The sequence below is a fragment of the Melopsittacus undulatus genome, chromosome Z (genome assembly GCF_012275295.1).
Source record: "Melopsittacus undulatus isolate bMelUnd1 chromosome Z, bMelUnd1.mat.Z, whole genome shotgun sequence".
NCBI lineage: Eukaryota > Metazoa > Chordata > Aves > Psittaciformes > Psittaculidae > Melopsittacus > Melopsittacus undulatus.
Genome location: NC_047557.1, coordinates 46,511,757 through 46,525,039, shown reverse-complemented (window position 1 = coordinate 46,525,039; position 13,283 = coordinate 46,511,757). Strand labels below are relative to the sequence as shown.

Below are 13,283 nucleotides of genomic sequence, written 5' to 3'. Positions count from 1 at the left end.
GCCATAAACCTGTCTACCTACAAAAAAGCTGATATATTAAGCTTATGTATTCATAACTTTCTAACAGAGGAAGGAATTTGTGTTAATAAAAACCCCTTCAGTATTTTGAAGCCTGTTGGTTAACAAAAAACCTGATCAGAACATCCAACACTGTAAGGGATGAAGCCTCTTTGTTTACAAGGTAGTAGAAAAATGGTCAGGTGTTCAAAGGAGCAAAAAATATTGCTGTATTTCAAAGTAATAGATGACTATTTTTAAGACATGAAATATTTGCAACTTCTAGGCTAACAGAACAAAATAAGTGGAAATAATTAATTTCCACACAGGATTTCTTTAAGCTGGCTAGCAAAATTAATTTTAAAGACTATGTGTTGATTCAGTAATGCCTGTATAATGAAAAATATAATTTTGCATTATCCATTTAGCTCAGGGTATTCCAATGTTCCTCTTAAAGTACCGATGTCTTAAGAAAAACAGAGCTTCAAAAAAATGTCACATACAGGAATGCGATCAAGTAAAGGCACGCTACTTCGCTAAAAGAGAATTCTTGTTAAATTGTGGTGTAAGATACCCTGAAAGATAAATTTCACTATGCACTATATCTATCAAGTATATAGCTTGATATACACAGCACACAGGAAATGGCGTTTTCAAGTATAATTTCTTATTCTAGTGAAATGGTAAGTTCCTAAACTATAAACAGCTTGGTACTCAGCAGCGGAGAACACCTGAGGTACCAGCTAAAACAAAGGCTTGAGCCCAATAATGCATCAAGGCAGAAGCAAGGGCTTCCAGGGTGAAACCCTCTCCGCATTGAACATGCACAGGCCATATTCAGCTGTCTGGTGAACGGCGCGCTCTGGATGGGCAGCTGGCGCGATGCATGCGTTTTCCACTGTTAGCAGCCATACTCTTTTATTATCTCAAAGTACTCCATCTATGCACATTTGATCAGCTGACTTCTTATGAAATCTTGTTATACTTCTCATAACCGGCTGCCCTCGTAGTACTTAAGGGAGAGGACATTGAGCTTCCGATTGCACCTGCCTGGTGGCGAACGGCTCAGCCAGGTTTGCGGCCCCTGCGCCGGACACCCGCCTGGGGACCCCGACAGACTGCCCCACAGCTTCCGGCCGCTAAGGAGCAGTTCCGTGGCCGGGCCGGGGCGGTGCCGTGAGGTCACGTGAGCCTCGAGGCGGTGCCCCGTGCACGCGGCGCGGGCGGGTGCCTCCAACCTGCCCCGCCCCGCCCCGCCTCTCCGCCCCCCGGCGCTCCTTCGGTCCCGCCGCTCCGGGAGGATGGTGGGAGCGAGATGAATCCCGAGCTGCAGACAGCCCCGGCCCGGGAGGAAGAAGAGGAAGGGGAGGAGGAGGAGGAGGAGGAGACGGCGGCGGTGCTGGCGGTGAGGGAGGGCGGCGGTGCCGCCGGGCAAGGCGGCTGCATCATGCTGATGAAGAGGGTCGGCCTGAAGGCGAGCAGCAGCGGCACGGTAAGTGCGGGGTGGGGCTGGGGTTGCTGGGATTTGCGGGGGGCGGCAGCGGCCCGGCCTGTCCCACCGGGCCTCCCCCCGTGGGGAGCCAGCTACTCCCCAGAGCGGCGTCCCCGTGTCCCCGCGACCCCGGAAGCCTTCTGGAAGTCGGGGTGCGTCGGGGCGCCGGGTTCCCGCCGGCTGCGCTGGAGGCACCTGGGGTAGCACCTGCCCGGAGTTCCCCGCTGTCCGTTCCACTTCTTGTGCCATCCCCGGGTTTGTGCTAGCTGCAGCGTTTCGTTGCTAGGTCACCCCGGGCAGAGGCGACACCGGGGAGCGAATGGCTGTAAATAAGCTTTCTTTTAAAACATACAAATCCGAGGCGTCTGTAAGTAAAGCTTAGATTTCCTTCAGAGTTCTACGAGGCGCCTCTTGGTGAACCAAAACCATACCGTTACAGCGCAGTTCTGATAACTTGCTGCTCTTTCTGTTTCGTCACTTCCCACTGCATTAAGCATTAATATGATTTTGTGCAAATAAAAGGAGCTGGAAATGAATGGTCTGTGCGCTTGAGAGCATCCGAAGTTGCGTTTGTGTGGCAGTGAACCGTAATTACTTCACAGCACAAACGTCTTTTGAGTAGCCTTCCACTTTGTGCGTGCATGCTCATGAGATGCTTTTGAAACCGATCTGAGATGACATCTCCTGAACTTTCTCCTGTAGGTGCAGACAGGTGAGTTGTTTTGTGCCTGGTGAATCAAAGATCATACAGCCCACCCTGTTTGTTGGCAGGGATCTCAGAGCAGAATGGGAGTAGAGGAGCCCAGGGGTAACAAAACAGTGAAGTAATAAAACAGACGATCCTGTCATGTGTGGGTTTTGAAGGGGTACAGACAGCAAACTAGGCAAAGCCTTGCCGTGATAAATCTTCTGGCAAGTTGAAATCGCGTAAGTTTTATTTACATCCCTACTTACCATCTATTAATATTTTTTTTGTTAGACTGTATTCATGTTAGGGCGTTCCTGAATAATGTATTTAGTATTAGTTTACTCACAGACTCAGATATGCTGCAGGTACCGCTCATTCTGGAAGTTAAGTTTGTGTGAGGGAGCCAACGTCTGCTACCTGTGCCATCTAACCTCCTAAGGATAAGCATCTCTCCTATTGGACAGGCGATAGTTTACTGTTTTATGTTAATGTGAAGTGAATGAACTTGTGATATCTTTAGTTGAAAATTAATGGCATAGCATTAATGTGGTGATATGGCTAAAACTCAAAAATGTAAATAAATAAGTGTTTAAACCCATCTATTTGATATCAGTAGGTTCTTTGTTCCTTATTCATATCTGATGAAGGGATTAAGGTGCTTTTAACAAGTGGTTAACCCACAGAAGATTTAAAAACAAAAAATGTTCTATGGAATTTATTAGTCAAGTTATTTTGTGTAAGTTAATTACAAAGTATCTGCTACACATCTGTAAAGGATCACTTTTGTATTTGAGTCTTTCAATTCTCCTTGAGAAATGGTTATGCCTTCCAAAAAGCAGGCTGGACTTCTTCGGGAAGTGCGACTGATGTATGCTGTATGCTGTATTTATTGTTCTAGGTTTGTGTACTGCTCCTATTTATAATGGTAGGTACATAAGATACTGTTACTTTACTGTAAGACAATCTTAAGACTGAATAGGAAAATAACTCTAGAAGAAGCCTGTTAACTTTTCAGTTAAAAATGTTAAGTTTTCATTTTTATTGACATCGATGATGGGGTGAAAGCAGTAAAGATGACGCTGTCATTGTATAAAGGAAAACCATACAAATTTATTTAAATATTAACAGAGACTGGGAAATGGAGGGCACAGGTAGAGAAATTTAAAAAAATCAAGCAACTTTGATTTCTTTCTGTAATTTTGAAGAGTGAAACTCAAATGGAGAAAAAGTGTGTAACAGAGGTGCTAACCTGTGTTTCTTATTAAAGTATGGAATGTTTGCTGAAGTTGGATTAAGGATTAAAATAAGACTTTTAAGTACTTAAATATGAATGTTTTTCAGTTTGAAAATGTAGCATTAAGTCTTTATAAAATGATTTCAGATTTTGCTCTCTGGATAGTTTGTGTGTGTGTGTGTGTGTGTGTCCCCCCAGTTGTACCCTTAAGGGACTTTGTGTTTCTGTAATGCATCTCCTACCAGAGTGAAGGACGTGGAACTTTAATGTTGTCTTCGGTACGTTGATATAGCAATAACACAATTATAGGGTCTGCTTCACAAATCCTGACTGAGCAGTCTGTTTTCTTTGTTATTGCACTTCTTCACCTCCTGTGATTCTCATGTGGCTGTCATACTGCTAGAACTTTAACGAGACTTTATTGAAAGAGCTTATACAAACTAAAATATGAGGGGCTGGATCGTGGCTTTGTATGTAACTATAGAGATCTCTTTGATATCAGTGGGAGCCCATCCTTGGCATTTGAAAGTAGAAGCTTGCCCTTCGGGCTGCTGACAAAGAAGGAAATAAAGAAATGTCATTTGGGTGAGGCAGTTCTTTGCTCTGTGAAGGTTGTTTTAATTTTTTTTCTGATTCTTCTGTCACACCAAATTAGTAGGACAACGTGAAAGAGTACGATCAACTCTGTCAGGTTGCACAAGACTTTTTACGCCTCCAGTTTAGGAGTAACAAGCTTCTATCTTGTTCATTTATCTGTATCTAACTTCAGCCTGTTGAATGCATTGGCTTGACTGAAGAACTAAAATACAAATGCCAGGCAAACGAGTTAATAATTGAGTTACTGGCTCAAAACTAGTAAGAATAGTAGTATGTTTAAGTAAATTTCACTTGAATCAAATCGGTTTCTGTTGGCTGTGTTACTTTGATTTCAGTGAGCTCCAGAAATTGAAGTAATGATGCCATGGACATTTTGTTAGTGATTATACAGTCTTGTTCCATCTGAATTATAAACACCGGTAGTACAAAACTTAGCATGACACTCAGAATATTCATACCACATGCTTCATTTCTATGCAACCTATTGTCAGTAAAATAATGCCATGGTAGGGAAGCTTTTTAGCAAAATACAGTATACTGTTCTATCTAAATAAGTGCTCTTATGGGAGAAGTCCCCCGATAGGATATCTGAGGATAAAACACACCTATATACCTCTTTTGAGAATTAATCAGACATTAGTTTCATGTTCTCGGACACTGTAAAATGCTTCAGCTGTTGTGAAGCCCAGTACCTCAGTGGTATTTTAGAAGCATAATGAATGCATTTTGAAGGTCAGAACTATACATCTTGAAAGTTTGCCAGCCTGTATGTGTTAAACTGTTTTAAACAGCAGAGTACAACCGGTATATACTTGCCAGAATTACAGGTTTTTACCCTTACTGCTATTATTTTTGTTTTTAATGCTTCAATAAAACCATATAATGGTGAAAGTGAGGCAGTTTGATGAAATGTCACAAGACTTTACCAAAACACTTTCAGTCCATCAAGTTATTTTTTTAAATATCTGGCTTGGAAATTGAGTTTCAAGTAGTAAATATATTGTTGAAGTTGGCAGTTTGGGTAGCCAGTCCTGTGTGGAACAGTATTGTTTCCCCCCCAAAAGTTGTTTTCCCTGTTAAATCTGAGTAATAAGAGAGAAACTGTGTTGCCTTCTCAGGGTTGCCAGTGTCATTCTGAATCTTCCCATCATGTTAAATTAACACCGAGTCTGAACTCTGAACCATTGCCAGGAGTGGTTAGCTGCTCTTTGTAGAAACAAATCGCTGTTGCTTATATTCATGCTGAAGAGGGCACTTATGCTGCACTAAGTTTGTGTTACTGATCCTCCATGTTCTAGCAGTTTGAAAGGTTTTGCATCTAGAAGAAAGTATGCTAGGCTAGAGGAATAGAAATTTAATTATATAAATAGGGCTTGATACTTTAGTGCTGAAGATCCAAACTTAACCGCTGGGCAATGAGCTTGAGCAGTTGTCTGTGCCACGGAGAAGCATGTGAATTAACTAAGTAGTCTGCTTTTTAGAGCTACTTCTCAGTGTGGTGCATCTTTCTACATTTTAGGAAGAAAACTTCAGCAATGTTTAAATCAGCTGGCAATTGGGTGTACCATAATATGCTGGCTATATATTATTCCTGTGTTTTAATTAGACAATGCAGCACTGTCTAAAGCAGAGTTCTCAGAATGTGTCACGGTGTATGGTTATTGTTCTCTGGGGTGCTTGATTGGTCTCTGGGACCTTTGAGGGCCTTAGCCTCAAGGCCTGAAGCAGAAATGATGTTCTTATGTTTTATGTTCTTCAGAATCCTGCTTCTTAAACTTATCCAGTTTACAGGAATGTATTCCCAGGAGAAAAATAAAGTGTCAAAACATTTTGGACACCAACAGGATATTGCAATTTTAACTTGGTGTGTTTGGTCCCACTTTACTGATTTTCTTGTATTTTAGCTTAAGGCAATGACAATTGTTTTCTCTGCATGCCCTTCATGTCACTCCAAGTTCAATAAATCCCAGTTGTATCTTTCTGCAGATGTTTTGACTATAGCTTGGAGGAGCTTACTTCACCACTCTTCTATACCTTTGGCAATGTTCTGTGTCCTTCTGTGGGCCTCTTTCACTTGTGCTTCTGTAAAATAGGCTATTAAACAATGTGTATTTCTTAAAGCTTCTGGACAAAACAAACATTCATGGGATAAGAGGGACATCTAATAAAAATGGTTAGCACAACAGAAGCCGAGGGCTAGGATAGGCACACCACATGTTTATGCAGCGATATGATAATAATATTTTTTCTAATGTGGTAGATCTTTGAATACACTTTTGTAAGCCACTTGCTAAGCTAGTGTCTTTCATGGAACTGTTTTCTCTAGGATCACATTCCTAAATAATAGTCATCCTATATGTGGAATTTTATTTTATTTTTTTATGTTTGCATTAGTTAAATTTATCTACATTAATTTTAATCTGCCACTTAGATTGTTTTACTGATTCCTTCAGCTTCTGATGCTCTTCACTATTACCCTATAACTTTTCTAGCATGAATTGTTTTTTGTCATCAGTGAACTTACTTCGCTTTCAGCTTTTTTACAGCTCGGTTATGAATATGTTGAACTACACAGGCACTGGGACAGGGCACTGGGACTCATCTGGTAACTTTCCTCAGTTGTGGGAACAGATAGGGTTTGGTTGGTTGGTTTGTTGGTTGTTGTTTTGGGGTTTTTTTCAGTTTTTTTTTAAGAGCTTTTGGTGAGGGTCCTTCAGTATGTTTACTTGAATTATCAGGCGGCTTATTAATGTGCCCTCTTTTATACATGCATGTTCTTTTGAGAACTCCGGGAATTTTTTAAGGCACAGTCTATTTACAAAATCTGTGCAGGCTTTTCCGTTTTGATTGAATTGTGATTCTGATACTCTAATATGATTTAGCCTAGCTTTTTCTTGAGTGAGTGTATAATTATCTTGATGTCCAGATACAAATCTGCTTAAGGCATTTCTTTTGCAACTGAAATGCAAGTTTGGACAATGCATACGCTAAATTGTTTATGATTTATATTCTAGCTTACAAAGCACATTTGAAATGCTAAAGACTGTGCTGGACTGGAGATTACTTTCACTTGTGTTCAGTGTATTTTACACTGGGTAGAAATTATATGTCTTAGGTTGTGGTTTATGCACATTATCACTTTGGTGGTTAGTTAATGTGACAAAAGTAGCTGCGGTCTTCTGGGTGCTTTTTGCACTGAATTCTTGCCAGTTCCAATAAGTGAGTCATTCATGGGGAACAGCTGGAATTAGGGTGGTTCCTAAATACTTCAGTTTGAAAATTAAAGACAAAGGCAATAGAAAGAGATGAATATGTAGTATGCCTAGAGAACTACCTGGGTAACATGTGAGAGAAAAGAACATCCATAATGCAGTGAGACAGACTGATAGTGTAATATCTGTGCTAGAATCAGCTAAAATGATAAAATAGTGATGTAGTGACGCATAGCAGGAAAGTGTGCATTTGAAGTGTAATTTGCAGGAGAAACTAAGGAAAGAACAGTGAATATAAATGTGGAAAGGGAATGCGCTTTATGGTTTGGCATGAACTTCAGGGTTCGTGTATGAATGGTTCATGCATATTTCTCAACATGTTTTACGGATTCTGTTTAGTTCTTTGATTTCTTGAAAACTTTAGAGTTGACAGAGTGGATTGGTTGTTCTGTAAATTAAAAGTACTTGTAGCAATTAACGTGTAGTGGGAGAATAGTTCTGAAGACACTTTTTAAAAAAGAAAACTCTTCATATTTAATCACTTGAATGTTGGTTTGCATACTGTAGGACTGTGAGTGCTGTTTGCAGAGTTGTCTGTGTACTGGAAGTAGAACAAACAACTAGCAGGCTCTCCTGAGAGACCCTACTGCCTGGTGGGAGAGAATTTCCCAGAGGAGGGTGTGGGGGGCAGGTTCCTGTGATTGTCTCTTCAGAAGTTCAGCTTGAGTTTGGTTGTTAACTGGCTGAGGAATAACAGAATTATTCGACTGAAAAGGCGCTTCAAAGAGACCTCTTCTTCCTCAGGGCAGGATCAGCTGTGAGGCGTGAGCAGGTTGCCTAGAACTTTTCCGGTTGGGTATTGAGACTATTTGAGTGTGTCTCTGTGCAGCTCTGTGGGCAAAAAAGCATGCTGTGTGTGTCTAGTAGAGTCGTCTGCACTCTGGAGGATTTCAGAGCAGTTAGAAGGTGGTTTTGTTTGCTTGTGTTTTTGTGTGGTGACTATTATTATTTTTTTTTTTAATTCCCCTGAAATAAGTACATTCTTTCCAACAACCAGTAAGCATGTTTGAAATTGGATGTTAGGGTGCTTTGGCAGCCATTCAGATAACTTCTAATTGTTAAATTACAGATTTGAATTAACAGATAAATAGTTTCCTAAAAGTGGTGTGAATAAACGAATACTGTTAATTCTAGCTTTGCTCTGAAGATTTGGGACTAGCTATAAAACTGTGTCTTGCTGTGACATGTTTTAGGGTGACTCGTAGTAGCTCTGCTTTGAAATGTCTATTCTTACTGATACTGTATTGTGATTTTTTTTTCTCCTTTTCTATGAGCAATTCCTTGCCAGCTGGATTTATGATCTTGACAACTCCTCGTGGGTTTATTAATGTCCAACAGCTGTGTTCTGCTTCAAAAAACCCTTTGTATTGCATTCCAGTAGTTTTCCTAATTATCTTCAGATTAACTTTGGGCTTTGTTTTGCCTCTAATAAAAGCAGCAGAAATGTTCTGAAGAATTGGGTGTCAGTGGAAAGTATGGAAGTGTAAAATTGTAGAAATAGTAGATACTCTGTTAGAACTCCTAGGACTTCAGAGTTTATAATGATGGCCTTAAACTTTAATTGTTAAGCATTTGAGATTACGTAATGTTTTGCTCATTATTGATTATGCAAGTATAATAGCTTGACCAGCAGCTGCATTTGAAAGGGATTCTAATGGTAATACATAGTTTCTCAGCCCACACACTGGGCTGTATCTGAAGATGATCTGTGTGGATAGAAGATAGGCCTGTAACAGCTTTTTAAATTTTTCCTGAGGGCACTTAAATTTTAACATTAAAGCTTTAAAATGTTGGGGACAAGGATGATGAAAGCAACTTGTATTTTACTGAATCTGCACTATTTCTGAAATTCTATTTAAATTTTTTTAATAATGAAGAATTCAGTTGGTCATCCCTGTATTGTCTAGTCCCAGAAGCCTGGAGCTCTTTATGCTTCAAGTTTATAACAGTTTTTCACGTGTGTCTCATGTTCTTTATGTAAATTGCATGCAGTTGTGTTCTGTTACGAAGTATTTTCTCAATATACAAATGAGCCAAACCTATTACTTCTGGGGTACGTTCATCTTAAAAGGAAGTGTAAGTATTTTTAGAAAGCTCTTTGATTTTAAAATAAGAGTTTTTATTGCTTTCTTATTAGTGGTGCAGGCTGTGTGTATGATCAGTTATAAGCTATTTTCTTGAAAATAACTTGATGCTTGATTCCAGATCTCTTCCCTAGGACCCAGTCCTTGGGTCTTGCAGTTAGCAGAAAGCAGTTGCACAGATGGCATAAGCTGCCCCTTCTTTTTCATACTTGTGCAGTTTCAAATACAAAAACTACTGCTCTTATGATTATGTACATTGTCGTAATTTTGTTGTAACAGTGATGTGAACCTCATAAAGGAGGTCTGTTTCATTGTCTCTTGTGGAGATAGCAAGGAGAGTTACACCATTTGTCTCACTGCTGTGGAAGGGTTGTGAATAGTACTCAAAGGGATATGAAGCCTGAAGGCACATTGAAGGTTTGAGCAGTACCGGGCAATATTAGGAACTGGGAATATAGTTCTCTTCAATCAGCAAGCATTTGAGGGAACAAATGTCCTTAAGTTTTCTGGAGACTTTTTGTTGTTCTGTAATAACTCTTCTCCACCCTCGTGTGACTTATTAGGGTTCCCAAGGGCTTGGTAATAGGTCATTCTGAGAGCTGGCTGTGCTAGAAGTATGTTTCTAAGAGATCTTTGCACATGTAACTAAGTGGATGTTTACAAACCACTTCATGATTTTTTTTCTTTCATAGCAACATGGTATTAGTCGGCCAAGTGTGTACCATGCGGTGGTGGTCATATTTCTAGAATTCTTTGCCTGGGGGCTCTTGACAACTCCAATGCTAACAGTAAGTATCACTGATCAGCTGTCTTCTTAATTTAATTAAAGTTAATTTACTAATTCCTAGGAATTGCAGTTTTAATTTGTTTTATGTTTTCTGCTTACCTCTTTAAATGAATTCCAGGAGTTTCCACATTTAACACTGTGCAATACTAGTATATTACAGCTGAGATTTGAACTGCTGAAAGACTAAAAGATAGTAAAATATAAATTAGCAAAACACTGTAATACTTGCTGACTTTTATTTGACTTTTAGGGTAATACCAGTTTAGTGTATTGATATAAATATTCTTTGGAAATTCTGTTTTTTTTTTTTTTTTTTTTCTAAGACTGTAGTTCATCTTTCAGTCATAACAGTTGAATAATCTATGCATTCCATAGTTAATTTTGTACACTATTGTGGGCTGGCTGTTTTGCAAGCGTATAACTTGAACTAAAATGTAAAGGCTTTTATATAAGAAGTAGATTTTGTAAGTATTTAATCTGTTCTGGAATGCAGTTTGGTGATAGGGTATGAAGCCTGAAGAAATGGGTATTATTAATTAAAATCAGGCCTGCCTGAGAGAAGTCATCAAAAATCTTTTAGTCCACATTTTCATCAGATAATATCTGAGCACTTTGAATATAAGACAGGCAAGGTTTTATGGGATTAGAAAGTCTTTGAGTTAATTTTTCTTCTCCAAACTCCATATAAAATAATCTACATAATTTTTGAGAGGTGTTTGTCTACCCTTCATAGAGACAATCATTGGTCTTTTTAACAGAGCTTAATACTGAAATCCATGTAAATGGTTAACAAATTTCTGTAATGAAGATGTCTCACTAAGTGACCATCCTGTCACACTGTCTTGCCAGTGTCATAATATGGGGAAGTTTACTGGGTGGTTCTTGTTTCCTTTGTTTTCTTTCCTTTTTTTCCCTTAGGCAAAATGCTTGACTTAAGTTGCTCAAGCTCAACACTTCTCATTTAAAACAAAAATATGCCAATAATAATTTCTACACAGTCTTAAAGAAAACACCCCACTTTAATAGAACTGTTAGATGGATTCTTCAATAATGTACTGAAGTGAAACAGTTACATATGAATTTTTACTGTTAGTCACATGCAGCTGAGATGTTAATTCTTGAAATTAGTATTGTGTCTAATGGGAGTGTTATGAAATTCTTCTAATATAAAGCTAAATTCGTACTTTGACTGAAGATATATGGATTCAATACAGTTGTGGTCTTGAATGTCTTATATTTTGAACAAGTTGTGTTTCTGCCTTATGTGGTCTTGAATACTTCGGAGGCTGTTGCATTTGATCAAAAACTTAATTTAAAACACTGATTTACATATAATAGTGTAACCATTAGGGTGAACAATGGGGGTGATCATCTTTATTTGTAATCAGCTTTGCACACACTGAAAGGCTGCTCTTTGATTTAAATAATTTCAAATCTTATTTGATACTTCCACCCTTCTGTCATGTAATGTACTTGTAACTTAAATTGGCCTGCTGATGGGTCAGCATTATTAGAAGTCATTCAGAACTTTCCTGTGAGAAAGGTTCAGCATTAGAACTGCCATCTGTCTGCTTTTGTTTAAGGAGGTTTCTCTGGTGGGAAGGGCAGAAGTGGAAATGTCTGGCCTGTCAGTCAAAACTCAAGTTTTTTGTGGTTGTTATTCTCCAGGTCATTGTCAACATTAAATTAAATTAAAATATTGTGCCTTCTCAAAATAAACTGTATTTATTCTATGATAGCAGAGACTATAATTTTTTGACATCTGTTAGCAAAGCTGTAGTAATTGTTATATGATGCTGTACTTGGAGAAGAGATGATTTAAAGTGTTTATAAGCACACAAAGGTTATTTTGGGCACAAACTGCACAAAGTTTATGCTCATTTTTCTTATTTGTGGACTTGTAAGCCACTATTAGTAAATCACCATTAGAAATATTTATCACTTAATGGCATATTGTGTCTTCAATGTAGTCTCTTTATGAATATGCACATGTTGTCTTGAGAAGCTGTAGCTGCCACATCCCATCCCTGAAAGTGTTCAAAAGCTGGGCTGGGTGGGGCTTTGAGCAACCTAGTGTAGTGGATGGTGCCCCTGCTCATGACCGGGGTTTGGAAATAGGTGATCTTTAAGCTCCCTTCCAACCCAAACCAGTCTATGATTATATAATATGATTTTTATCAGTAGAACTGGGGTAAGGCAGTTCTCTTTGCTAGTTTGTCAACTTGCATTTCTTTTGTCTATAATGTGACAGAAATTAATCTCAAAAGCTTGAACCATTATCAGCAGTGGTTGTCTTCCAGGAAAAATACTGGAAAACGCTTTACAGAACGATCATTGGGATAGTTAGACTTGATGCAGTGAACTTTCTGCTTGTCCCTTTTTTTTTTTAATTTTTATTGTCATTTTTTTCCCCTGACTTGGAAGACATCTGTTTTTTTTCTAGTATGAGCCCTGACTTTTTTCTAGAAGTGCAAAATTCTTTTAAATAGAAGATGAGATCAGAAGTAAATAGAGCTGTTAATAGGCTGAATGGTCTGACCAGTAGTTAGCATGGGAACAATAATCTTTATTAAACCTATCATTTCAGAATCTTAGTCATCCTTGAAAAATGATGCTGATACTTCTCAATGATACTGAAGTATTGTGTTTCTTAGGCTAGTGGATTTCTCTCTCTATATATATCAGTAATATTCATAGTAGTTGCCACTTACCTATAGATAAAATGAGCAAATGTATTTGGAATTTGTGTGCATATATGCTCTAATTATTGCAATAATTTTTTTAATCCACACAAGGCAAGCGTGAGGCCTTTTAACTCTCTTGCATATTTATGGTAAATCTGTTTAGTATAGATTAACATGCTTGCCCTTGAATTAAGACTGCTGGTAAAGCACCTTATATGAATTCATAGCTGTAGTTAAAGGATACATGAAATGCTCAGAACTGTTGCAAGTATTTATAAGCATCTACTTGTTCATTAGAAGTGTTTCTAACTGTTTGAGTATTGTATGCCTGCAATTCATGCAGAAGTAGTTTGTACAGTGCCTTTTTAGGCAGTTGTGAGTATAGTGCTGTTTTTTCTTGACAGAGTAAGTGAGTTGACTCCCATTTTCACTCCTAATTAGTAACAGT

At 38.7% G+C, this 13,283-nt stretch overlaps 1 protein-coding gene across 2 annotated transcripts in view; it reads left to right on the top strand.

Moving 5' to 3' along the window:
- Positions 1-1,280: 1,280 nt before the first annotated feature.
- Positions 1,281-13,283, top strand: part of LOC101881939 (hippocampus abundant transcript-like protein 1) — a 34,877-nt gene continuing 22,874 nt past the window's right edge. For both annotated transcript variants that reach the window (XM_034073157.1, XM_034073158.1), the window contains exons 1-2: positions 1,281-1,489; positions 10,057-10,152. In XM_034073157.1, coding sequence (XP_033929048.1) covers positions 1,313-1,489; positions 10,057-10,152 — 273 coding nt within the window. In that variant the 5' untranslated portion in view covers positions 1,281-1,312. The remainder of the gene's footprint in view (positions 1,490-10,056; positions 10,153-13,283) is intronic.